This window comes from Drosophila mojavensis, unplaced genomic scaffold, assembly GCF_018153725.1.
Source record: "Drosophila mojavensis isolate 15081-1352.22 unplaced genomic scaffold, ASM1815372v1 contig_36, whole genome shotgun sequence".
NCBI classification, from domain to species: Eukaryota; Metazoa; Arthropoda; class Insecta; order Diptera; family Drosophilidae; genus Drosophila; species Drosophila mojavensis.
This window is the reverse complement of record NW_025318858.1, coordinates 188,096-214,315: the sequence shown is the minus strand read 5'-3', so window position 1 is coordinate 214,315 and position 26,220 is coordinate 188,096. Positions and strand designations below refer to the sequence as shown.

Sequence of the window (26,220 nt, the reverse complement as noted above, 5' to 3'; positions counted from 1 at the left end):
ACTTCGTGCAGTTAGCTAGTTTACTACAAAAAGGCATATCCATCGGCTTCGAGTTGCAGTCGTTGCTAGTAACTAAAAAGGACCAGACATCTAATGGTGGACGTTCCAAAGCAAATGTGACATTGGACTTAATGTAAATGCGAGTCATAGAAAGCTTTGCACCGGATGCAAGCGTGCGTGACAGTTATAAATTAAAAACTAAGTGAAGAAAAGTATTCTATGCAAGCTTAAACAAGTTGTTAGATAATTGAAGCAGACGACAACATATATGAAATAGACGAGGAACCGTGGCTCGTCATGTTTTTTGAGCGCATTTTGGAGCGAAAAGACATTTCGTATAATACAACTCATCCAGGTAATGGGAATAGCGACGCCAACGAGACTGACACTTATCACTTAAGTGAAACGAACAATGTCATTGGCGAGGACAAAGACAACAATAACAACAACAGCACTAACATTAACGACAACAACAGCAATCAGTCAAATAACAGTGCAGATCCAAACAAAATGCAACGACGCTATGAGCAAACTGCGGGAGCTGCTGTGCAGCTAACCTCGTTGTGGGAGCATGTTTTACGTACGCGTCGATTGCCGGAAACAATTTGCCCAGCCGCAATGTTTACCGAATTCCATGAAAGGTTGCAGGATCCCGAGTGGCAGGTGCGCCAACATGCATTACGCGTCCTTGTCGACGTGTTGATGGTGATGCGATCTAAGGCTGACAAGCATAATATGCATTTTTTAATTGATTTGATCAAAAATCTCGGACATCAGGCACCGACTGTGCGAAAGGGTGCACTTGACTGCCTGCGAGTCTACCTGTCAGAGACTAGTGCTCCGGAGATGGTCATGCTCCAGATATTGGACACTGGGTTAAGCCAGCATTCCATCTACGATGAACGGCTTGGCTGTGGAGTGCTGCTCTCCTTGCCGCCATTATTACAATCGATTTTGCTCACGCCACAACGTCATTTTATAGTAAAGCACGTTATGGAGCGCCTGGTAGACCGTTTGCAACGTCAACAGACACAACAGGAGATTATTTTGAAGGTGCTGGCCAAAATAAGGGAGCTGTTGGGTGTGCAAGAGTTTGAACATTACTTAGACGAAGTGCAAAGTGTAGATGGTCTGTCCCTCTTTAATCAACTGTGCAACGTGTATGGAATATTGAATAAGTCCCATCGAGCTGAAGGTGCAAATACAGGCGCTTGGAGAGCTCTACCTCGGGAGCACACATGGCGAGCGCCGAGTACTTCGCAGGAACAGCAAGAGGTCCCACATCCAGAGAAAGGAAAAGTGATTATGGAAACGGAAATTAAAATCAACGATGACACACTTACCATGCGAATTCTAGAGGCAGAAACTGAGACCGAAGAGATAGATAGCCCCATTTTAGAATCAGCGGAACTTGTGTGCCGTCCACTCCCCGCACAGCCGCCACGAGAAATGGATGCAGGGATACTACAGATAATTAGCGACTCAGAACTGGAGGAAGTGAACGAAACTAATATTGGTACTCCCTTTCGTGGCTTGAAACGTGTAACATTTGGTGGAGAGGTTGTTAAAATGCGCACACCCGATAGTGATGCAGCTTCCTCTACGCACAATATCGATAACCCTGTTCGAGACGTGGACGGACACCAGACCAATACGCCACAGACTTCTTCTGTGTTAGAGGAACAACAGCAACCAGACAAAGACAAGAATGAAGCTTTCAAAATGACAGCTTTGACATTGGAGATTCCCAGCGATAATACCAAGCCCCTGCCCCGACCCAGAAGTGCACAATCGCCACAGCGAAACAACACTTTTCTAAAGGACCAAGAACAGGCCACGCAAAAAACAAATGCAACTACGACACATGCCTCCCCTAATCGAGACGTCTCTCCTACTTATCGTAGTCGTAGCATCAGTCCCGCAGGTAGCATAACAACCAGTCCCAAAGTACCACACAAAGAGATCGAAGTACTACACAATCTTCAGCGGGATACTGATCCCTCGCCTCGGTCCTTGAGACGAAGCGAAAGCGTCACCACCGAATTAATTACTCCACCTGGAATCACGACCGTTGTGCAAGCAGACCCACCAGCTACGCCAACTAGCTGGGAGGATCTGGACATTGTCAACTATAAAACTATCATGGACTTGCGTTCAGGAGTAAGTAAATACGTCCAACTTGAGTGTTCTGTATGAATATTTCACTATATATTCTGGTAAATCTACTGCAGTCATATTTGTGTTGGCCTATAAAAATTAAAAAAATAATTATATTAAACGCACGCTATTCCTATGGCCGGCGGTCGTTTCGTACGCTAACTGGGTTACTAGGATATATACAGTTTCATATGCGCTCGCAATTTGCGCCTTCATAATGGCAGCCACCAAAATTTTGTACACACACGACACGCATTACCTCAACTACAACATCTATATTGCTATTAAAATACCGGCGAACCTTTACCAAAACTCAATGGCCACACACACATATTAATGGCAGAACAATTCTGTTTATCGATAGACGAGGGTGTGCCCCCATGTACCAATGACCTATTAATTTTTTGACGTGAACAATTCAAAAGGCCCTACATTTTTACGTCGAATTTATGAGTGCGTTTCCCGTCAAACTTTTTTAAGTGACTTTTGGTAATTTGAATCCGACAGCCGTTTCTATACCCTATGTCCGTTGATTTTGGTAAGATTAATGGGAAGCACAAAAGGCTACAGCGACCCAATAAAGTACAAATATTCCAGATCATAATCTGTAGCTGTGCTTATCTAGACCTGAACGCACATTTATATCAAGCATTTTTCATACGTAATAAAACTTTTTCTACTCGCATCAAGTCGATTTATACTATATTTTAAGTATATTGTTAGAGTTGAGATTAACAAATTATGCTGAAGGGGACACAACTTTCTCGAATATATTCTCGAAACAGATTTCAGAATGTCTTCTAGTCACTCACGCCCTCATATATATATATGTCATAACTTGAGAACGTGGTGCATGAACTTACGACGTCTTAGTCATGGTGCATTCTATGTTTTTGCAGTATTGGTAGCTGCTGCAGAGTACTACGGAGTCCTGCCGGCCAATCATTTAAATGCACGCGATATTTTAGTAGCGAGAAAAACAGCAACAATAACTCAGTAGCAGCATGTATAGAGGACGATAAAATGGCAAGAAGCATTGCTGATGGAGACGCAGTCCATGCTGGAATGGGTCTGAGTGGGGACCGATGGAGCGTGCCGAAAACTGGGTCAACACTGGCACAAAAATAATAAAACATTAACAAAAATTATAGCGCGTACAGAATACAAAAAGGGCGCGAATAAAAAACAGCTACGGAGCATGGGGCAGTCAGGAAATTATTTAAAGCGACGTTATCGTTGCCAACACAGCTTGCTCCAATTGTATTTAGTAGAAACAATAGTCCCTCCTTTGCTGCAATTATTGAAATGACTCAGAAATTCGAGCCCAGTAGCTCACTTGACCATAAAATATATTTGCGGCTACATTAATCCATTCCTTTAATCTCCTTTTGCCAAGCAGGATTGGCGCAACCGTTTACAGGGTGTAGCCCAGCTTGAAATAGCTCTCAGCACATCCAGCAACTTAGTGAAAGTGCAGCCCCATCTAGATAGCCTGCTGCGCACCTTACTGTCCTCGGAGCGCCACTTTGAGGTAGCTGCGCTGAAGCGCGAGGTTCTAGTTAATCTCATTTCACGCCTACCACTGGACAACTTAGAGGAACGGACGCCACAAATATTGTCCGGTCTCTGTCGCCAAGGCAACGCTGGAGCAAATCGTGTGTGCAAAGCCCTCATGCAGCGCCTGCCAGCAGGCACTATAGTCGCTAAATTGACTGCGCCCGAGTATCTTCATGCTAAGAGTTCAAAGGTAAGTTTTCATTATTAGTCAATTAATTTAGATTATAATAGAGCTTTGAACAAATTTAGCAGATTTTTTTTGCAATATTTAACTAAGAACTATATTTTCTTAACTTAATCGATCATCAGTTTCGGGATCACGCGCTACAAATGTCCATCTACTCGCTGATGTCCTTTCCCGGCACATGTTTCGACATAAACATCCTCGCAGCTCAAGTGACCTATGCTGCACTTAATCGCAAGCGTCGCGTACGGCAAGCAGCCTTAGAGGTATTTTCAGTACTTGCTGATATATCTTCGGTGGATGAGGTGATGCAAATTGTTGCCGAGACAGTGGATAGCATAGAGTCAGGACCTGCGCTGCTGGCAGCTGTGAAAATGCGTTTGTCCCGCCTCCAGCTGCCCATAATTACAACTGATGGATCCGTCCTATACACATTCCATAAGGCAGATCAAGCTGGGCGAATGCGCTTTGGTGCAGATGTGGACTGGATCACGCAAGGCGAAGGCTCTGCGTCACCAAATGCCGTTAAAAGACGTCGCCAGCAATTGGCCAATAAAAAGCGTTTGCAGGAAAGCAAAGATGCAGAGGACATGACGAATCAAAGGTTAATTCATATTATTTGAGTTTAACGTGAATTATTCAAATCTATTTTGAATTTTATAGCTCTCCAATAGACGAGAACTTGCACCGACATTCATTCCACTCCCCGCCCGAAGCGCTAGACATGTCTCGCGCCTCTAATGTAAGTTCAACTCGTATAAACAAATAGCCCAGACCATGTAACAGAACTGTTTACACTTTCAATTTCAATTTTTTCTTCCAGGACTTTTTCAAAAAAAAAATGTATTGTACTAATTGTAAGTATGTTTGGGTCTTTAGGCCAATATATATGCCTAATAAATTGTTTGGCATTTCAGCTAACTATATGGAGCGTCGCCTGGGAGCCAAGGCATACTCTGAATCATCAATGGATGGCAGGAGCACTGACAGTACGACAACGTCCTGCAGTAGTGGCAGTGGCAGTGGAAGTTTCATACAGTTGACTCCTTGTAATTTGGCCATTAATAGGCGTTTGGCTCGACAAAATTCGAGGTAATGGCAAAGTATTTCCAATTGTCATGCTAACTCATCCACACTTATCTTTGTATAGATTTCCAATTATGAAGCGACAAACGGATTTTATTACCAATTTTATGCGCAATATAGAACGAAAGCCATGTACGTACAGTTTTGAAGATACAAAAGATCATCCGATTGTGAATCACGGTGTGCACAAAAGTCTCAAGCAGCAAGTCCAAAAGGAGCCAGCCGGACAAAAAATATACGTGGAACAGAATTGGCTAGAGAGAAGCAGTCAATCTCAAGGTTAATATAAATAATTCAAGCTTCTGCCCAAGCTATAATAATTTTTTTTCTTCTAAGCAAAAGCAATAGCAAAATTAAAGGATCAGCAACTGGAAACAGCGCTGAACAGAGATGTTCCAAATGGTTCTAAATTCAAGTAAGTTTATCAACTCGTAAATTATTCTAATTCAAAACAAACCCTTAATCCGCTTTATTAATCCAAGTTAAGTTAATTTAACATTATCAAGTGCTTGGTATAATTCGTATATAGATTGTATGTTAATATTGGAGCAGTGTCGCCATGCGTTCATCGAAAATCACAGCAAAAATAATGTAGTTGTTGACCCCAAAAATTGGGCACGTCATACAACATCGCCACCTTAAAGGTGCCATATCAAAGCGCAAACAAATTCGTTATTTAACCTAAATATTTAAATGCGCGCTGAAACATTCATCAGGGACAGGATGTCCAATATAAGCCCTAACGAACCTTCAAATGACCACTACAAATACCTGTTACCTACAGCCTGATTGTGTAACGCATGTTATTCTATTTAGTCATCGTTTCTAGGTGCTTTTGAACCATCCTTTGCAAAATTAATCAATATTATATCTGCGCTTGCAACGCAAATTATTTTATTTTATGCAACGGGCGAAATATTGAATAGTTTGTTAACCATATATATTGATATATTAATAACAAAAACGAAACACCCATTTATTTTATTTATTTAACCGCATATACCCATTGAATACAGTTTCCCCCTATTATTTGATTCAGTTAACAATTTTATTTACTTTCGTCCTATTTTCAATTTATTAAGAAATGTCAATCCAAGAATAGAGCTTTACTTATTTACACTATAGTTGCATGTAGGGTACCTAGTGTCAAACAGTCTGAAGCTAAACTGTTTTCTATTTACGGCCTTCGTGACAGACGCACGAAGAAACCCGAACATGACTAAGAAGGCGCTCGATTGAAAGCAGAAAGTCCAACTGTAAATACCAACAGTGAAGGCACCGAGGCAGGCCAATGGCTAGCTTCTCGTAGTCGTCGTCAAGCTATATACATATACATATATACACATATAATATACATAGGAATATGTATAGCTAGCTATATTCAGGGGTGCCCGCTGTATTGGAAGTGTCTGACTTTCTGTGAATGTGTGTGGGCTTTGGCTACTGTGGAAAACGCAATGTCCTGTTTTACATTTGCAACTTTAGTTGTGTTTAGTTGTATTTCCCTGAAATGGAAATAAAAGGCGCTGTGGATTGGGCGTTTCTGCCCTTTTGGTGGGAGAATTGAAGAGGTGGTCAGCCCGACGTCCTACGAACCATTGCAAACAGTTTGTAAAGTGGCGTTGTTGCTTAAAGTGGTCAAGTAGTGCAGGCCATATGCTAGTGCTACAATTAATACATTTTAATCAGGCTCCTCGTCGGAATGTACTTCTATAACTAGGTTGTTTATTCAAGACTAACTTCAAGAATTTAGCATAGCTAGCAAAATGCCAAATTTCTTTAACTGTGGCGGTCGACCCGCAAATCTTTTGGTCGTGCTTCGCAACGCGTTCCATACAGTTAGGGAATATGTATTGGAAAAGGCAATGATATCTTATGATCGGTGTCTCTGTCAGTGTTGTCTTTGTCACACCAAGCGAAGAAAATCAATGCGAATTGATAAAACGGCTACAAATGTGGCTGATAAAGTGACGTGGCAAGTGCTCGACCCACCTCAAGTAGTTGACAAAACTTTCGTGAATGAGGGTTTCCCCCAAGTAGAGCTGTGAGTTTTTTCTTTTAGTGTGAATGTGAACTAAAAATGCTTCGATTAAACTAATTTTGTTTTTTATCTTTAGAGTAAAGGCCGAAATACCTAGTCAAGTTACAACAGCCATCGAGCCACAGGCAAGCAATCATAACGGAGAAGGCTCTCCCCTATCGATCAAATCAACAAGCTATTCTCAAAAGTCAACCGCCTCGGCTAAATCATACGATGTGGGCAAGCAGACCACGTCTCTCTCTGTTGAAATGGACGCAACAAATTTAGAAACACCATTCGGGGAGCTAGTAGTCGACGACATTGAGGAAGAAACAGAGTCTCCCTGCCAGGAGCCCGCTTTGAAACGGAATGAAAGCGTTAGCAGCCTGCAAAGCAAAACGGAAAGCATTAAGACTCAACTCGAGGATGCAACGCCACAAATGTCGCGTGCTCAATCCATGAAATCGCTGGCTATTGAAGAGGAGATTGAGAGCGCCAATAGCTTTGTCGTTGTTGAGGATATGCAGAATGAGCTTGAATCAACAGAAGTAGAGGCGGTGGCCCTTCACAAATTACCAGAGCTACCACCGAGCAATGAAGCACAGCTCCCATCGGCCTCTCGAATCTCATCTAGCAAAAAGTCTGAAATCCTAGAAGACGATAGGGCCATACACTCACGCAGTATCTCACTCGACTCGCTTTATGGGCGGCGGCCCAACTCAAAGCAAGATTCTCTGGACACCAGTACCAGCACAACTGATAATAGCTCTCAAATCGGGTCTCACTTTGATCAGACCAATCGGTTGCCTGCGAAGACACAACACACACCGTTGAAACAAAAGTCGAAAACATCATATCTATTGCGTGGTCAGCGACGCGTCTCCCCCGTTAAACAGGCCATTAAGATGTCGCAGACGGAGCTGTTTCCGCCCACTATGTCAAGCTTTGAGAAACCACGGGAGGCTTTACTCAAGACATTTGATCAACTGGACTCGAATAACTGGGAGGTAAATATAACCGGCCTGAAAAGCATGGTGCGCCTGATCCGCTACCATGCGGATTTTCTGGATAGTCATATGCATATGACATGCATTCAACTCACTCGTTCCGTTCGTAATCTGCGCTCACAAGTGGCTCGAGCAGCTTGTCAGGTCGCCACGGAACTATATACGTTGAAATTCAAATCATTGGAGTTAGAATGTGATGATCTAGTCTGCGCCCTGTTGCACCGCACGGCGGACACAAACCGATTCCTGCGTGCAGATGCCACCCGCGCCCTAGAGTCGATGGTGGATCACGTCCAGCCTGCGAAAGTTCTCAACATACTGGCAGCCAAAGGAGCTCAGCATCAGAATGCCGTAGTACGCACTACGACGGCGAAGCTGATGTTTAGACTGGTCGAACGTTTGGGCTGCGATCGCATCTACTCAATGGGCCGTGAAAATCGTGATAAGTTCTTCACTGTCGGTGCGAACCTCCTACTTGAGGGCAGTCTCGAAACTCGTAGCTATGCGAAGTCGCTGTTCCGAGCTCTATCAGAGCACGCCAGCTATCAGCGCTTGCTATTGGAGGTCATACCACCGCGAATATATCGAAATGTGGAGAAAACTTTAAGAAGCATTACACGCTAGTCACTTAATTTAGACAGTTTTTTATGTAAATAGCAATCATCTTATTTTGAACTTTTTCGATGTTTATACTCTTGATTCATTGATGTACATGGTCATTGCTTTCAATTGCCGTTAAACCACTGTTCGACTAAATATTCCTTTCGTGGAAGCGGAGTTTCAAGTGATATGATCCCATAAAAATCAAGTCACTTTATTCTATGGTAAAATTGTTTTTGTACAGTGCAATATATCTAAGCTTATTAGACTTATACAAATAAATGTTACAATGAACTTAACCTAAGGAGCTTACAGCAACCTTCTACCATGATTATATCTCTGATCAGATCTGCGGTTACCCCCACTATTGTTGTGCTGCTGGTGCTGTTGGTGCTGATGTCTGGGTCTGTTACGGTCAATGACAGCACTGTCGCTGCGGCGTCGGGCATCACTATTATATTTCTTTTGGGGGCCAGCGTACTGCATTCCATCCTGGATACTATGTCGGACATGCCGTTGTCCTCCTGATTGCTCATTCACGGGCGGGGCAGGCGATGAGAAATCTTGAGAAAATGGGTTGCGAGTTCTACCTTGCCCCATCGCTGATAGCTTCGGTTTCTCTGGGCATTGCTGACGAATAATCAACTTCTTTTGAAATAGTTCCAAGCCCTGATATAGCTCTACTGCATAAGGCACCGCGATTTTGTGCTGGTAAGTAACAAACCCGAAATTACGTTGCCGCCCTGTATTGTCCAGTGGTATTCGCGCGCTTTCTATGGGCCCCGCTTGCAGAAACACTTCATACAATATTTCCTCCGTGACGCGCTCGTCTAGGTTGCTGCAAAACAGAGTGCGAACCTGCTCCTCATCATCCTCATCCTCTTCGTCGACCTCCTCTGTGTCAAACAGCGGATAGGAAGGCATTCCTTCTGGGCACCCATAACCGTAGCCACCGCCTACGAAATTCATTGGTACACCTTGAGGGAATGGGAGCTGCATACCCATTGCATTGCAAATTTGTTGCTGCAGAGCTGCCTGTTGAATGGCAGCCACAAGTTGATGATCCATTGAAAGTATATTTAAAAAAGAATACAATTTGCTTATATTTGTTACAAAAAAATTAAGACTTAGTTTTTCGATTGCGCTCGATATATCGATAACAATGGCAGCAGAACTGTGTACATAGCAAGTGTGACCGTATTCAGCTGGTACAAAGGCTGCCGTACTTTTAAAAAATGGAATGGCCGGTAAAAGACACAAATACAGTTGATAATCAAATTGATATTCACCCAAGTATGTAGCCAATTATGAGGAAAAAGTAGTCATGCCGTGATTTGCTGTTATATGATGTGCCTACATGTCTGTCATGCTTAGAATAGCACGGAAGGAGTCTCTTAACATTCGCTTGTTGATTGTACTAATTGTTGTCGTTGCCGTAACTGTCGTAGCTGATTGGGTTATTCAACTGATATGTCTTATCACCATTATACGACTTGAATCAAAAGTAGTGCTTAATCAACAATCGCATGTAGTAGCAAACATAGAAGAGCGCACGACGCGGCAGTACCTGACTGGATGTTACCCTATAAGCCACGGTAAAATATTTCTTATATTATTATTATTCTGTGTTCTCTATAATTTGTCCTATTGAAAGTTTATGTCGCCTCATAATATAACTCTTATTTACATATCGAAATTTGCACTGCCTATATGGAATTTTCATGATGTAGCTCAAATGAAATTGAGAGAGACTTTCTCTCTGTCAATGTTTGAATTTATTAGCTGGCAAATAGGCTAGCGAAGATAGATAGATTCGGCAGCTGATGATAGTAAACATCGGCTTATGTCAGTTTTAACAAAACAATTATACTTGCTATTATTTCTAGTTACAGGGTATAAAATGGCATATTTACAATTGCAACTATTCGTTTACAATTAATTTTTATCTGTATCACTAGAACGAATCTTTTTTTAAATTTTTTTATTATCTACGTTTCCTTCATTACTAGCTGTGCTATGAAAAGCGGGACGTTGTTGCTTTCCGATTTCATTCAGTCAGTGCAAGTCGGCATAGCCATACACAGATACAGCGCCAATTTAGAATGGGAGAAGTGCCACAAATAAAAGATTTGCACAAAGTGATTGAAGTCTTTTTGCAAGGCGACAAACTCGAATCCTATGAGAGCCGATATCTAACCAAGCCCGGAGACAATTATGGAAGCCTTATGTTAGCTATAAGTGCAAAACTTAGGCAATCGAATGATGTGCTCAAAGATATGCAATTAATAGCAAAATTACCGCCACTCACCAACGATTTATATTGGCAAATATTTCAACCGGAACGGACCTGCATCACGGAAAATGCTGTCTATAAGTATTTAGCACCCGAAATAGAGAAACTTCAACTTGAATCTGGTGTTCTGCCTGTCAATCTGTTCGATGGCTTTCCACGTTACTTCGGCTCGCGCATTTCACTTTGCCCGGAAGCCAATAAAGTTGATCGAGACGCGGTTCTCGTGCAGGAAAACCTAACCATTCGAGGCTTTCAGCCTGGGAATAGACATAAACCGTACGATTTGCAGCATACTGTGCTTATTCTTCATTACATGGCACAGTTTCATGCTTTGCCCATTGCCCTGCGTCTTAAGAAACCAACAGTTTTTGAATCTAAAATACGACCCTATTTCAAGAAATTCGATATGAATAAAAATATGGAAGCTGATACTAAGGATATGTTAAAAGACGAATCCATAAGGGATATTGAGGATATCGCCGACGGAGACATGACCATTATTAACGGTGTAAAGAAATTGCAGGATTTATTTAATGAATTTGAAACAGGGGACGATGTGAATGATGGTCCTTGGACTTCTATAGGTAAAAATTTGTACTTTGAATCTTTGAAGGTGCATTTCATAAAAATTTATTTTGTTAGTTCATATGGACTTATGGATAAATAACTTGATGGTCAAATATGGTAAGAATGAATAATGATTATTGATTAGCAGATATTTTGTATTTAGCTATTACTTAGATGAGACTGGACTTCCCGTTAAGCTAAAAATTGTGGACTTTCAGATCGCTCAATATGAGTCCGTGATTCACGACTTGATCTTCTTACTCCTCTCAAGTGTGGGTGAGTTTTGAAAACACCAATAATGTGCAATAATAATTTATCAAATAATGAAACTATTCTTTATCATAGATACACCCGTATTAGAGGAAAACTATTATAATTTTCTACGCATATATTATGAAGCGTTCATCCAAGCATTGCAAAAGGCAAATGTAAATACAAGGGAATACAACTATGAGGCGTGAGTATATTAAATATCATAAAAATATAAGTTTTATAAGAGTTAATCTAGCAAGTAGAACAATATTTAGTTTTCAACAGCTTCCCAAGCCAAAAGCAGATTAAAACGTATTCATTTTTGTATATATTTCGGTTAATATTTGTTTTAACAGCGAAAAATTGCGAATAATCTAACATTTTAAGGGGCATATCAATCAGTCCGATAAGAACGTTTCGCCCAAACAGAAGCAATTGCGTAATATGCGTTTTTGCTTTATCATTAGATACGCCTCTACGGTCAAACTAACCTGTTTAAAACAAAATTTACGTGACAGAGCTAAACTCTATGTACAAAGCTTTATAATGCTAACATGTGGCGTTGTCATAAACAAACGCCTAGCTTTATTAATGCCAAAAATAAAATTATGAATGTCAAAGAAATATAATATGAGAATAATAATTTATTAAAACGTAGGGGCACACAAATAACAGCAACTAACAAATAAAGATTTTTAGATGGATTCTAACGGATATGTAAAATAAAACTGGTCTTTACAGTTACCTTCAGGAAGTGCAACGTGTGGCACCTCTACAGGTTCCACATGCTCTGATTATGACTAAGGTAATCTTGGCCGACAACAATACACTACCAAGCGACTACAAAGACGTTGATTTGACGATGATAACTAAAAAAGGAAGTGAGAAAGTTATGAATAAACTCAGAGACATCATACGATTGGCAAGAAAGTTTAACATATTTGAATAAGTTATAAACTTCTATTGTAAACATAAATTTATTAAAAGTTAACTGCCTTAGTTTTTCGGCTTTTACTTTATAATTTGGGAGTGCAAAAATAGCAAAAGAGAGCTGAAACTAAAAGTTATCAGCACTCAGCCACTTCCACGCGTTATCGCAGTGATAAGCAGCAAATCAACAATAATTTTTCTGTATACAGAAGCTTTTGTCGATTTAAATTGTTCACTAAGTTAGCAACACGCAGCACTGCAGTGCGGTTGCTTCCCAATATGAGCCAGTTGCCAATAATTAAACAGTTAGGTCAGGTCATCGAGCCTGCACTTAATGGTGCCTGCCTCCATTCCTATGAAGTGGATAGTCTAACTCAACCGGGTGAGAATTATGGCAGTGTTTTAATATCTATACGTGCTCTAGTACGCAGCGCTAATGGAACATTGTTTGATAAGCGGCTGGTGGCTAAAGTGCCGCCAACAGACCTAAAATATTGGAAGTTTATACAACCAGAGCGCACCTGCCTAGCTGAGAATGCAATTTACGAGATATTGGCACCGGCTTTGATCGCTTTGCAAGAGGAAGCGGGCATTCACAAGGAAATGCAATTCGATGGCTTCGCCAAGTATTTTGGCTCACGCATATCCCTAAGCCAAAATGCCAAAACTGTTGACAGAGACGCAATTTTAGTTTTGGAAGATCTGCGGGACGATAACTATGTGCCGGGTCAGAGGCTACGACCTTTCGACTTGCTCCACACTCAAATTGCCTTAAATTACATGGCGCAGTTCCATGCGCTAACAATTGCACTACGATTGAAGAAACCGAAGGTCTTTGAAACAAAAGTGCGTCCATTCTTTGACAAGTTCGACTGGCATGCAGCAGCACCCGAGGCGAAGGCCACAATGATAGCGGAAACTTTAGCAGATATCAAAGAAGCCACAAACAATGATGAGACCACGATAAAGTCGATAAAGAAATTGTCGACTGAATTTTTTGCATTTCTTGCAACACCGCCAATCGAAAATAACCCATTTAACACTGTCATTCACTCAGATCTATGGACAATGAACTTAATGTTCAAGTATGGTATGTGATTATTCAAATATATCTGAGCTTATATGAAAGATAATCTTTTGTTGCAATTCTACAGACCATTCCGGACAGCCCACGCAATTGAAGATAATCGACTTTCAAACAGCACAGTACGATTCTGTTGTGCATGACTTAATAGCATTTCTGTTTACAAGCGTATCAACGCGTATTCTAGAGGATAATTACTATAATTTACTGAAATTTTACTTCAATGCATTCATTTATACTCTGACTAAAATTGGCGTAAATACCAATGCATATAGCTACGAGACGTAAGACAAATTCGCAATATAGAATATAGAATATAGTGAATAAAAACATTATTAAATATTCATTTTTTATTTTTCTAGGTTTGCTGCTGAGTTAAAACGCATCGCATTCATTCAAGTGCCTCATGCTATATTCATGACCCGATTTATTTTGGCGGATCAGATCAATTCCTCTGCGATTGATCTCGAACTGTCTGAGGTGCTTAAGGGTACAAGTTCAAATCGAGTGCACAGCAAGTTAATTGAAATTTTACGACTAGCACAGAAATTCCAAATAATTTTAGAATAATTATTTTGTTTACAACGGAAATAATAATAGTCACTGATTAGTGCTAATTATGATTGACAATTGTAATGAACCTTTTGAATTTATGGCTAAATAAATGCAGACTTTACTCATTGAGTTTTCTGTAAGCAGACGAGAAGGCTATGAATGTGATATCCGACTTTTTGGTCTTTGCAACAGTGTGGGTAGTTATAGCATTGCATTCGGAAGTCGATTGCAAAGAGGTATATATACAAACATCCAATTCCATCTTTAATTGATATTTATTATGACTTCCGCACTTCAGAAATGCTACTACATCAATTTGCTTTCCTCAAACTGGACAGATGACCGCCCACGATTTGTTGTTAATATGACGTTTTCAAGCCAAAATGGCATCGCATCTATAACTACCATTAACGATCCTGTTGCATCCCCTGTCGCGAGACTATTAATAGTACAACAAAGTCCCAACGAAAGTAAGCGCATTGTTTACAACATGACGACCAAATTATGCGCCATAAAGGGTATGATTGACGCTGTTCCACTCTTCAAGCCTGTCAAGGATAACATGCTGAAGCAGAGCAACTATACATTCAGCTGTCCTCTGAAAAAAGGAGTCTATGTAATGAACAACATGCGCATCAATCCGAAAAACCCTCTTCTCAGCGTGCTATACCAGGCCAAAGGCACATTCACGGTTATGGGTGCTTTGCTTGAGGAATTGCCCAATACTCAAATGCATCCATTGTCCACGTACAACATTGAAGGAAAAATCTTAAAAAAGCCTTGTGGTCGACTTGAGTAAACATATGAAAAAACTTTACCAATTTGTTAAAACATTTTTATTTATATCTTTGGCATGGAGAGAATAAAAACAAAGCAAGGGTGAAATAAACTCATTTGTTGATATTTGTATTTAATATGTAACTAATTAATTGAAACGAACACATATTTTTATCTAAGTTTTAATGCTCAAACAAATATACCCTGTCACTGCAACTCACCTACTTAAGCGGACAAAATATGTAGCATACTTGACGGCTGTAGCTTAAAATAAAATTGACAAAAAAATTAGTAAGCAAAAAAAAATGTGCTTATATGATTAAAAATCTTAAGAAAATATATTTTTTTTTCTTGAAACCTTATTAATTTTAATAGTCCATAAATACATGAGTAAACCCCTATAAAACTTAAAATTTCAAATTGAAAAGGCTTATACCAAGGTAACTCTCGGGCAGACATTGTATAAAACTAATTTACTCTTTTATTTTATGGAAGGGTACAAAATTTAGCAGGGGAATAAATATCATTATCAGTAAATTTGAACTTTTGTCTATATGGGTTGCACAGCTGCGGCCGTACTTCTAAGTCTTCCTATTTTCCTATTTTGGATACACACGCACATAGCTAAATGGGAATTATATGTAAATATATATACACGATATAGAAATCGATAAATCGCCATTCACAGTGTCAATGCTCAAGCACAACTTTCTAACCATGAGACACAGCACTTAAAATGATTGACTTAGCAGTGAATGAACTTTCCTTAATTGAACTTGGATATTCATATATATTTTCATACGTATATATATTATCATCACAAAAGAACATTTCGAATGTTGTACTTAACCATGTACATAGATATTCGGTTTATCTTATATATTTTCGAAAATATAAAGACGGAAAAGTCTGCAAGCTGAGTCAATTTTAAGAAGCAAAGATATACCACATATGTATTCATGCATTTAGTATATACCATGCATATAACAAAGGGTATATTATCACCGTTTTTTAACGTCGTAACCCAACAAATGACTTATCAGGGACTCATAATCAGTTTATAAGTGCAAAAGAAAAACAACTGAGGATCTAGTTGAGCATAACGTACATATATATACTACATATATGTATGTATGTACTATGCTTTGTTTATGTTAATCAACTATACTAATTATGCTCCACTTATATATTCAATAATGAATATTTATAATTAAACATAATACAAATAATTAGTCCATTTAAATTGTCAATTAAAAGTTGAGTAGATACTGAACTGCGACAAGCTCGGAGCTTTTTTTGGATTTTAGCATTCTATGAGTTTTGGTTCAATGTGCTAATCAGCCAAAGAACAAAAAGATCACTTGGGAGACGCGTGCGAATATGACGTAAAGAATCGGGCTCGCGTGTACGGTTTGGACTACGGAATACGCCAACGTCAACGCCAGCATTCAAAGAAGAAAGCAGCATACTCTGTGATGCTGATACAGATAGGAGACGGAATTGCACTTTCTTTTATAATTGCGAAGGAAATCATTTCATTTGCCTACCACGATTCTAAAAAAAAAAAGCTAATACACTATAGTATTATTGCCGTCACACATTACTTTTTTTTTAAAGCTTAAAAGGCTGCAAAAATGTTTTGAGTGCAATTTTGCCTTTTGTAATTATTTTGTTATTCCTCATTATTAGTATTAATATTGTTATGAATTTGACTTTTGTATGTGTATTGTATTGTATTGTAAATTGCCTTTCGTGTGACTTAAGATTGACACATGCATTCGATAAGGACCATTGCATTTCAATTAAAACACCCTATATTTACAAATACAGTAAATTTAGACACAAACTGAAAATAATTATTTCTAGTATATTTAAATATTATTAATTTCCATTTAATATTCCCGTTTAATGTATTACTTATTCAATTAAAACGATAAGGGGTATTTCTTAGTCGATATTGACGTTAATATTATATTGCCCACATTTGTGCTAGTATATATAATTATTTTTAAACCATTTTTCTAGTAAACTTAACAGCAGAAATTAAAATTAAAAATATATAGCTTAACAGCTTTATCTAGGGTATTTCCTAGTGAGATCCGTTCTTAGCTCAGCTAGTATATTCGTTTAAAGCGGTTGTTTAATTAAATAGAGTAATGTAATGTTCGATATAACATGATTTACAATACAGCTGTAAAATTGATAATTCAATATCTCGCTTCGTTTTAGATTATATTTCATGTGCCACTTGACAATGAACACTACTAATAATCATATTTTTGGTATAGTGAAGCAGTCGTAATTATCAGCTGATTTGGCTGGCGATAAAACTAATTGACACAATAAAAAATGAGCCACCCGCAAAGAGAACAACATAAACATGAGTAGCCTTGGCTTCCAACTCGTCTATAACATTTTAATTTCACACTCTTGAATACCATTCGTTTAATAAGTGAATTTTTAATTGTGACTCATATTATCCGATTTCCATTTGGTCAAGCACAAATACGCATCATATCTATCACGCAGTCTGGCCGTGCGCCATGTCGTAACACAAGTGCATATATAAATATATATAATTTAATTTTATTTCAGTTTTTTTTTCTTTGTGGACTAGATAAAAAATTTATGAAATGTATTCGTTTTTTCAAATGGCACACGAAATTATAAAATGATTTATGGCGACCTGATAACGTCCGTTATCTATTGACCAAAGCTTAGCCAAACGTTTTTATAGATCACGCTATCCACACAGAACAAATCATTCGATTTGATGGCATATCAATCAGCTTCGCACTTTATTCGCACACTTACTAAGAATTGTGTCGTAGAGGAATTGACGTTGTTGAAGTTAGAGAGAAGCCATACTGTCGACAGCAAAGCTGTTTTATTCATTTTTAAATCTCTTAATTCAATAGAATTTATACTATCAAAACAAGCGAGAGTTTAATGAAATTTATAGCCCTGTTGCTAGCTGACCAATGGAAATACGTAAAAACTTGACTTACTGATCAATTAATTCCTTTTATTATACCCTGAACCCATTGAAAATGGGAAATCAGAGTATAATGGTTTTGTGAAAAGTATGTAACAGGCAGAAGGAATCATCGCAGACCCCATAAAGTATATATAACTTTTTATCGAGAATAATCGAAAAATCGACTTGGTTTTTTCAGCCTAGTTTGAACACTTTTATACCTGGAGACTTCAAATTTGCGTTGTATATAGAGTTAATGGACACAAAGATTTTGTATTTTACAGATTTTGGATACCACGCCCCCTTCGCCATCAATTTGTAAAAAACGCATTTCAAGTACTAGAGACTTGAGCTTTGAAATGTACACACATTTTAACCATATGCTTACGCTCTAAAAGTTTCATTAAGATTGTATGTCTACAAAAGAAAATATTCAACAAATAAATTGTCATAATATTGCCCACATTGCAGCGCAGCCCAAGAGCAGCCGCTCCTTACTGCGCAGTTAGCAGATCGCGTGCTTATAAGTGCATGTGTATGTATGTGTACATAGAAGAAGTGCAGAATGATTAGAATATCAGCTTGGAGGGTTCAAGGTATCTCCTAGTCGAGCAGTCTCGACTGGAGCCTTCTTACTTGTTTGTTTCTGTTTTGTTGGTATTTCAATCGAAAGCCTTTACTAAATACAGACAAGACTTTCATATTAAATTATTTGTTTTTGTTATCAGTTAAAATCGATGGGACACGTTGCAGTATGAGCTGAATTGTATAAGCTGTGGATTGTATTAGTTGTGAGCATACATTCTTTAACTTGCTTGATTTGTATGCAAATCTTCTAGAGAAAACTTAATGGAACCAGCTTGAGATCAGTTCAAATCTCGAAAGACCTGCATTGTAAGATGTCAACAAACATGTATACATATGCTGAAACTAGTTTTCCGTATAAAAATACACTTCATTCATTTAAATAGCAATCGGTGCGGAACTCAAGCGAATTGCGTTCATAATTAGGAATTGACAAACGGTTGTTTATGGACTTTTTAAGTCCGACAGGTTTTTATTGCCTTAGTAACGTAATTATTTCATATACCACAAATGAACTGCTAAGCAAGCAACAAATATCGGAAATAAAAAATTATAATAATAACATAAGCAAGCAATAAATATCGGAAATAAAAAATTATAATAATAACATATACATATACCTATTTTGTTGAAATATAACAAGAACAATTAAAGCAGTGACGACTCAATCATAAATCAGTACAGCTCAATTCCCGTATAGCAATATTATCGCTCGGGCATTCCTTTATTACAATAATAAATTACTTTATCGGCTGCTGGCTAGTGACCCCATTCCACTTACACAAGCTCACAGATCGCTGCCTATACAATACATATACTTATATAAAGGCAAGTTTGCAATAAAAACAAATGGCCCTTTAGTAGGCAAGAATGACCGAACAGGATATACCCTAATCCTACTTAAAATATTGTAGTTATATTGGTAAATAATTTTTATTCTGGATTCATGAAATATTGATGAAATTTTATATGTTTTAATATTGAAAGTTTTAATATTGAAGTTTTTTGTGTAACATATTTTAAACCAGATCGACCTGCTTCTCTACTGCCTGCTGCATTCGTATTGGTAAAAGCATTATACCCTGAATTCCTGTTTTTTAAATGGGTTCAGGGTATAGAACTGTCCACTCACACATGTGTATAAATATTTGTGCAGTAAAGCTTTGAGAACGGCAGGCCAACCCATTTGTGGAATAATGCAACCACAGCAAAAACAACAACAACCACAAAAACAACAGCAATAGTGAGTGCTAACGCATAAAACGCCGATGCAAGTGTCACAAATGTCGTCAGCTCAAGGTGAAGTGCATCGTTCAGCCGTATGGCTGTTTGCACACTTGTTTGCCAGTGGTTATCTATATGAGCGAATACCCTTTTATTCGCAATTAATGTCGCTCTGCTGCCACTACTTGTATTGTACGACCATTAATCAATAAATCAATATTTTACTGAAAAGCATTAAGCACATGTAATCAAAAAGTAAAATGTTATACTTTTCATTAAGGCGTTACATATATATATCTTGACATATATTTTATATGAAATTTACGTGCGTATTTATTTATACATATGTATACGAAAAAGGAAAGTGCCAAGTAAATCTCTTTGTACACAAATACATATACGGAGAACTTTTGCTATTGGGAAATTTCCACTGAAACAAAATTTCCGTTCGCTTATGGGACAGCATTTAAATTTGAATATGTATGCGGCTCTTTGGGCAAAGTCTCATACATATGTTCTCTATTATTATTTCCTCAATTCTCTTTTCTAATAGTCGCCGCCAAAATATGAAACATAGTCACACAGTAAAACACTGTAGATTCTTTGAAACAATCTAGTTTTTAATCGTGGTAATTAATATGTTTGTATTACAATTGATATTTTAGATGAATATGTTTTGGTTTCATAGAGAAATTCAACAATTGTCAACGATTAATATTATAATAAATTTGATTACTTAACAAATTGTAGACTACAACATTTGAGAGAGTGTTTACTAGTACGCCTGTGTAAATACATAAATCTAATTTCAATGACGCCTCAACAGTGATTAGTAAGAATTTTATAAACACATATATAATTTATTCCAATTACCCATTCCACACAATCAATTATAAACGTTACGAATATTTTTTCATTTTTAAATGCGATAACAAGCACAGTTTCCAAACTCTTTAGTAAATATTACTTGAATGAATCAAATACAATTTGTATATTATGTATCAAGATAATTGCAGCAGTCAAATTAAAATACAAAATTTCATAAATTATAATTAGACAAAGCAATTTTTATTTATATATAATTTCTAAAAATAATTATGGCAGAATAATATTTCATTTGTATTTCAGTTTCAGTTTTTAGGTTCCGTTGTATTCAATTTCCATCATCACTTACTTCGTTTACTTAAATGCTAACCTACTATTTCTGTTCTTCAACCTGTTGTCTTTTTACACACGCAAGCAAAAATTAGTTCTTCATCTTAATCAAAGTCAAAATATAGGCAAACTGTACAGATAGAACGTCCACCTGCTGCTGTTTCAACTATGTTCTAATATACATCATTGAATCTTGAACGCCCACAAATAGCAGAGCAGACGAATTTCGTCTGCTGCTCTATTCATTCAGTAGACACGTACGCACTATCGCGCCGCATACGGCATACGGGTCACAGTTGGAGCTGGGACGACGATCCTCAAGGTAACCTTTTCCGGCTGTAGCCACGCCTCTTGGGACTCGAACACTGACGGCACGATTAGCCACGCCCCATGAGAATTTGTCGATGCTTGAGGTCTCCAGACGTCCGACCAGCCGACGTTCGTTGTCCTTGCCCTCTTTGGGGTCGTAGGCCTTGATGTGGCGCTCATGATGCTTGCTTAGCTTTTCGATGGCCTCCTCAATGGCTTTCATGCCTCCATCGGCACGCATCGCTTTTGTCGAGAAATTTGTGTGGGCACCCGCTCCGTTCCACTGGCCCTCCATGGGCTTGGGATCGAATGTAACGACTACACCGTACTCCTCAGCTATACGCTGCAGAATGTAGCGCGACACCCAGAGATCATCACTGGCCTTCAACCCATTGCTGGGACCTACCTGGTATTCCCACTGTGCGGGCATCACCTCTGCATTGGTGCCGGCAAAGTCAATACCAGCGTATAGGCAGGCAATAGCGTGCGCTTCGACGAGATCACGGGCATATACTCTATCGGCACCCACACCACAGTAGTAGGGTCCTTGTGGAGCTGGAAAGCCGTTGTCGGGCCAACCAAAAGGACGACCATCGACATCGAGCAATGTATATTCCTGCTCTATGCCAAACCATGGCTCCTGCTCTGTAATTTTGTTAACGGCATCCTGGAATGCGGCGCGCTTATTGGAGGGAGTTGGCTTGCCATCGGCATTGTATGTGTCGCACATGACAATAATATCATTCTTTCCTGGCTTGAAGGGGTCACGGTAGACGGCTCTGGGCTTCAGAGTTGTGTCTGAATTCTCGCCATGCGCTTGATACGTGGAGCTGCCGTCGTACTGCCAATCGGGCAGATCATCTACTGAGGTGGGCACTTTGTCCAGGACACGATCCTTAAGACGGATGTGCTCTCCAGTACCATCGATCCAGAGGTATGTGGCCTGAACACGATTAGCAGGAGTCTCAAGATTACGGTAGCGCAACAGGATGCTCTTATCTAGAACTGTATTGGGCGAGTTGACCAGGAACTGAGCGTTGGCTACCCTGGAAGTGCGCATCAGGCGCAGCTGCTGTGCCGCAGGAGCTGCCAGCTCCCTTTTCAGAAAGAGTCCAGCCACACGGAATGCCATAGTGATGCCTGTATATAAGTGAAGAAAAGGATACGTTTAGGCTTGATTGAAGTAGTCTAGAAGGATAATGTACACGGCACTCTGTGCATGTATACATAATGTATGTATACGTAAAGTTCAAGGATAATGGATTTGAAGTACTTGCGCAAGAGATGTCATTTCAATGTTACAATTTAATTTTGATTTCTGCACTCTTGAAAATAGTTTTAATATTCACATTTTTTGCTCATACAATACACTTACACAATACTTATGCACATATGCGTATGTATGTGTATACGTGCATTTAAATGCATACGTATTACGCTGCATTTACTGCATTTGTTTTCGCTAAACTTACTTTTCCACTGATTGCGCTGTACAGTTTTATTTGTGTATGTGTTTATATACGATTTTATCTTTTTTTTTTCTAATTTTTTATTTTTTTATTTTTTTCTTCAATTTTGTTCTCTTGGTGGTATAGCTCGTGTATTTAGTGCGCTTTTTTATCAGTTACGGAGCGACTGTTTGGGACGCCCAACCTATGCGAAGTTGGGAAGGTTTGTGAACGCAATTCGCGACACAACATTCACTTTTCTCGTTTGGCTCGCCAGTCTCGATTTTTCTTTATCGCACTTTCAGCCGATGGAGAGACGAAGGCAGCAGCAGCAGCAGAGGCATCGGCTGTAGCGACGCGTCCTATAGTGATACCAACGAGAGCGTGCTCAAAACATATTCAATCCATTTACACACACGGCAGAGCAGAGAGAATCAAAGAGAAGAAGAGAGAGAGAGCCACACAAGTGGGCGCCCACATATACAGTTGCAGTCGTTGCCTCTGAGAGCAAGTGAGTGACAAACAAACAAACCATGAAGGCTACCCAGATTACTGTTTCTTGGACACATACGATAATATCGTACACTTTGTTGTTGTTGCCATTGTTGAACAATGTGATATGAATATTGGCATTAGTATAGTTCTTATATATACATACATATGTATAAATATAGGTTTAGATAAATTTAGATAAATATCGCACATTTTCAATTTCTATTTCTAGTTCCTTCTTTATATTATTATTGTTTCTTATTATTTATTGTGCGGGCCCACTGTAAAAACAAGTCTGGAATACCAAAAATGTAAACAAGAGAGCGCAAGTATGCAAATATGCATACATACCTACATTCATACATATGTACTTAGCATTCCCATTGCGCAGGCTCTCGCTCTTCGTCAACCATGCAGTAAACGCATTTCGCATTTTTATCAGTGCAATTTCGCGCTATCTGTGGTTTGACCTCTACCAAGCTGTAAACATTGCCGCGGGCCATACAACTGCAACAGGGCAGCATTTGCCTGCTGATATGTGCTTTGGCACATGCGCTGTTCTCGATAGGGACAGTGAAGAGACAGAAAAGGAGAGAGAGGGGCTGACAATTGGAGAGAGTGCGACTAGTACAAAGTCCACTTTCTGTTTTTTTCCTCTGACACACAAAATTAATGGTATGCTAACATAAAACATTTAAGTTCATACATACATCTGCACGTATACGAATCAACACATATATACACTATATATGTATGTATGTATACACATTCAAAAGCCGGCATCTGTTCTGTTTCTATTCTGTTTTTGGAAGCTTTTTGTGATGTACAATTTTGAGCCATGCACGATAATAGCTATTTTTTACAGTGGGAGCCACAGTCAAGACTCGTTAAGTTGACGACCTGACTTTCGGAATTTGATTAAAGCATTTTCGTAAAAAAAAAACTAAAAAAATATATATATATTTCACTTTTTAATATTAACAATGTACTAACATTTTCTGTGCGGTCTGCTGTCAGTATTTTCTTTAAAAGATTTTATAAAAGCCCAAAGATAGGCTACACTTGGGCCAACATTTTATTTATTATTAATTTTGAACTCGTGCATTATAATACAATATATTTAAGTTAATGCTTATTCCGTACCATAATTTTAATCAGTTTTATTCATTTTGTGCTAGTTTTCAATAAAAAATCCTTGAAATTTGCTCGCTGAGGTGAATTGAACTATAACAAAAGCCGAAACTGAAAAAAATATATGAGGCTATTTCATACACATGAATATGTTTCTACGTATATACATACATGCATAGATATGTATGTATGCGAGAGCATATTTTAGTTTTGGTATATTCGTTACATCGTCTAACTGACGTAATTTTGGCCAAGCTTTCAATTTCTATTACACACACACATACATCTGGCGCTTTTCTGCGTGTACGTTTAGTTAGGTTTTCCACCATACTGTGCAAGAGAGTGTGAGTGTTTGCAATTGCTGCACAGTTTGTAGTTGGCTCGCACAATGCGTTTCCAGTTGTGTGGCATCGTTTCCAGTGGCTGCCGGTTTGAGATTTTCTTTCGCAAGCAGCCAACTAAATATGTTAGGGCTGTTTAGCAGTGCATGTATTTGTATAACAATTGCGTCTTTTGTACTTGGCAGCATTAAAAAAGATACACACATGCATATACTCTGAATTTCGGATTGGCATTTTAGTGGATATTGCCACTTGTTGCTTCAAGGCTACCGCGAGAGGGTCTTCGCTTAATTTCTTTTGGTCATGCACCTTGAACCGTTTCACAACGTCGCATAGAAAAGGAAATAAAATCGCCATCGAAATAGCTATGGATAACTATAGTTGGGAGCAGTTTTTGGAAAATAATAACCTGTAAGTAATAATACACTTATCTTGGAAATCGCTTGAGTAAATGCAAGAAAAGTCCCAATTAAATCAAAAATTGCAAAAATACTGGTTAAGTAAACCAGCCTTTTTGTAGCTCAAATATAATACAAAGTCGTTTTGAGAAATGACCGCAATGTCAGTGGGAAACAACGCAAGTTGGGTCATGAAACACTAGCTGCTTTGCATAACTAAAAAAAAAAAAAACATATATACACTTAATTCTTTTTAATCAACTCTGTGCGAACAACGTACATATATAAATTAAAATAGTAAGCTGCGTATAAAACTTTAAGCTTGGAAAATTGTAAACATGGAAATTCGAAAACCAACAACCGGTTTGACTTGTTGCAATAACACATGAATCGAAAAGAAGTTTATTGGATTTGTGCGGTCTGTCTGTCATTTTTAATAAGAACAAATATAAATTATATATTTTTTTTATTTATTTTAGTAGACTATTAAATTAACGAGGTCAAGCAAGGTCTTTATATCTATGTTATAGACATAATGCATAAAACAATATATGTATAAAATGTATATATTGTTATATATATATAACATATATAATGGGTCTGAAATATAATTAAATAAACACCTGACTTGGTAGCAACTGGCGGCTATTTTATAGTTAACACAGCTAACAGCTGTTATCAAATAACCGTCATATAATGATCCCATGAATAGCGAGTATTTTCCTTATCTACAGTATCCAATTATCAAAGCTGGACACATAAGTATATACAATTCGTTAGTAACCGTCGCACAGATGATAAAGAAAATGCAAAGTCCACAAAAAAGGCGTTAGCGATAAGAACAGGAGTGACCGACTGTCTTTAGTGTATCCAAGATTAGATAACAATCAGATCGAAGTCAAAAAAGTCAATATCCTAATACACTTCTATATCTCATGTCAAGTCTAGTAATGTATTTATATTATAATCCTGGAAAATGTACTTTTTTTAAGTAACTTAAATCTAATAGCTGCCTTTATTTGCCTAAAAAGAAATTTTTCGTTATATATACTCCCATTTTCATGCCACATACATAGCACGAGCAAACATTT

At 38.4% G+C, this 26,220-nt stretch overlaps 6 protein-coding genes across 8 annotated transcripts; 4 read left to right on the top strand and 2 right to left on the bottom strand.

Moving 5' to 3' along the window:
* The first annotated feature begins 44 nt into the window (after positions 1-44).
* Positions 45-8,910, top strand: LOC6575558 (TOG array regulator of axonemal microtubules protein 1). 3 transcript variants are annotated; one of them, XM_044008800.1, is made up of 9 exons: positions 46-2,160; positions 3,557-3,904; positions 4,024-4,502; positions 4,562-4,640; positions 4,722-4,755; positions 4,816-4,990; positions 5,049-5,263; positions 5,321-5,399; positions 7,102-8,910. In XM_044008800.1, the coding sequence occupies exons 1-9, from the start codon at positions 298-300 to the stop codon at positions 8,633-8,635; spliced, it is 4,806 nt and encodes a 1,601-aa protein (XP_043864735.1). In that variant the 5' UTR covers positions 46-297; the 3' UTR covers positions 8,636-8,910. The 3 variants fall into 3 exon arrangements, with proteins under 3 accessions (XP_043864734.1, XP_032584665.2, XP_043864735.1); XM_044008799.1 differs by having other exon boundaries at positions 45-2,160; positions 4,722-4,990; positions 5,327-5,399; XM_032728774.2 differs by having other exon boundaries at positions 45-2,160; positions 4,722-4,990.
* On the bottom strand, positions 8,810-9,777 carry LOC6575557 (RNA-binding protein 7). Its single transcript, XM_002001530.4, has one exon. It carries the CDS (start codon positions 9,677-9,679, stop codon positions 8,921-8,923), a length of 759 nt encoding a protein of 252 aa, XP_002001566.1. The 5' UTR covers positions 9,680-9,777; the 3' UTR covers positions 8,810-8,920.
* Positions 9,778-9,924: 147 nt separating this feature from the next.
* Positions 9,925-12,722, top strand: LOC6575556. The gene is made up of 6 exons (XM_002001529.4): positions 9,925-10,206; positions 10,621-11,488; positions 11,547-11,588; positions 11,646-11,747; positions 11,817-11,928; positions 12,465-12,722. Exons 2-6 carry the CDS (start codon positions 10,714-10,716, stop codon positions 12,670-12,672), a joined length of 1,239 nt encoding a protein of 412 aa, XP_002001565.1. The 5' UTR covers positions 9,925-10,206; positions 10,621-10,713; the 3' UTR covers positions 12,673-12,722.
* Positions 12,723-12,802: 80 nt separating this feature from the next.
* On the top strand, positions 12,803-14,437 carry LOC6575555. The gene is made up of 3 exons (XM_002001528.4): positions 12,803-13,743; positions 13,808-14,021; positions 14,100-14,437. The coding sequence occupies exons 1-3, from the start codon at positions 12,933-12,935 to the stop codon at positions 14,305-14,307; spliced, it is 1,233 nt and encodes a 410-aa protein (XP_002001564.1). The 5' UTR covers positions 12,803-12,932; the 3' UTR covers positions 14,308-14,437.
* A 3-nt stretch (positions 14,438-14,440) lies between these two features.
* On the top strand, positions 14,441-15,165 carry LOC6575554. The gene is made up of 2 exons (XM_002001527.4): positions 14,441-14,528; positions 14,591-15,165. The coding sequence occupies exons 1-2, from the start codon at positions 14,448-14,450 to the stop codon at positions 15,089-15,091; spliced, it is 582 nt and encodes a 193-aa protein (XP_002001563.2). The 5' UTR covers positions 14,441-14,447; the 3' UTR covers positions 15,092-15,165.
* A 5,289-nt stretch (positions 15,166-20,454) lies between these two features.
* On the bottom strand, positions 20,455-23,018 carry LOC6575553 (glutamine synthetase 1, mitochondrial). Its single transcript, XM_002001526.4, has 2 exons — positions 22,792-23,018; positions 20,455-22,459 (listed from the first exon to the last, which is right to left on the bottom strand). Exon 2 carries the CDS (start codon positions 22,449-22,451, stop codon positions 21,249-21,251), a length of 1,203 nt encoding a protein of 400 aa, XP_002001562.1. The 5' UTR covers positions 22,452-22,459; positions 22,792-23,018; the 3' UTR covers positions 20,455-21,248.
* Positions 23,019-26,220: the final 3,202 nt, after the last annotated feature.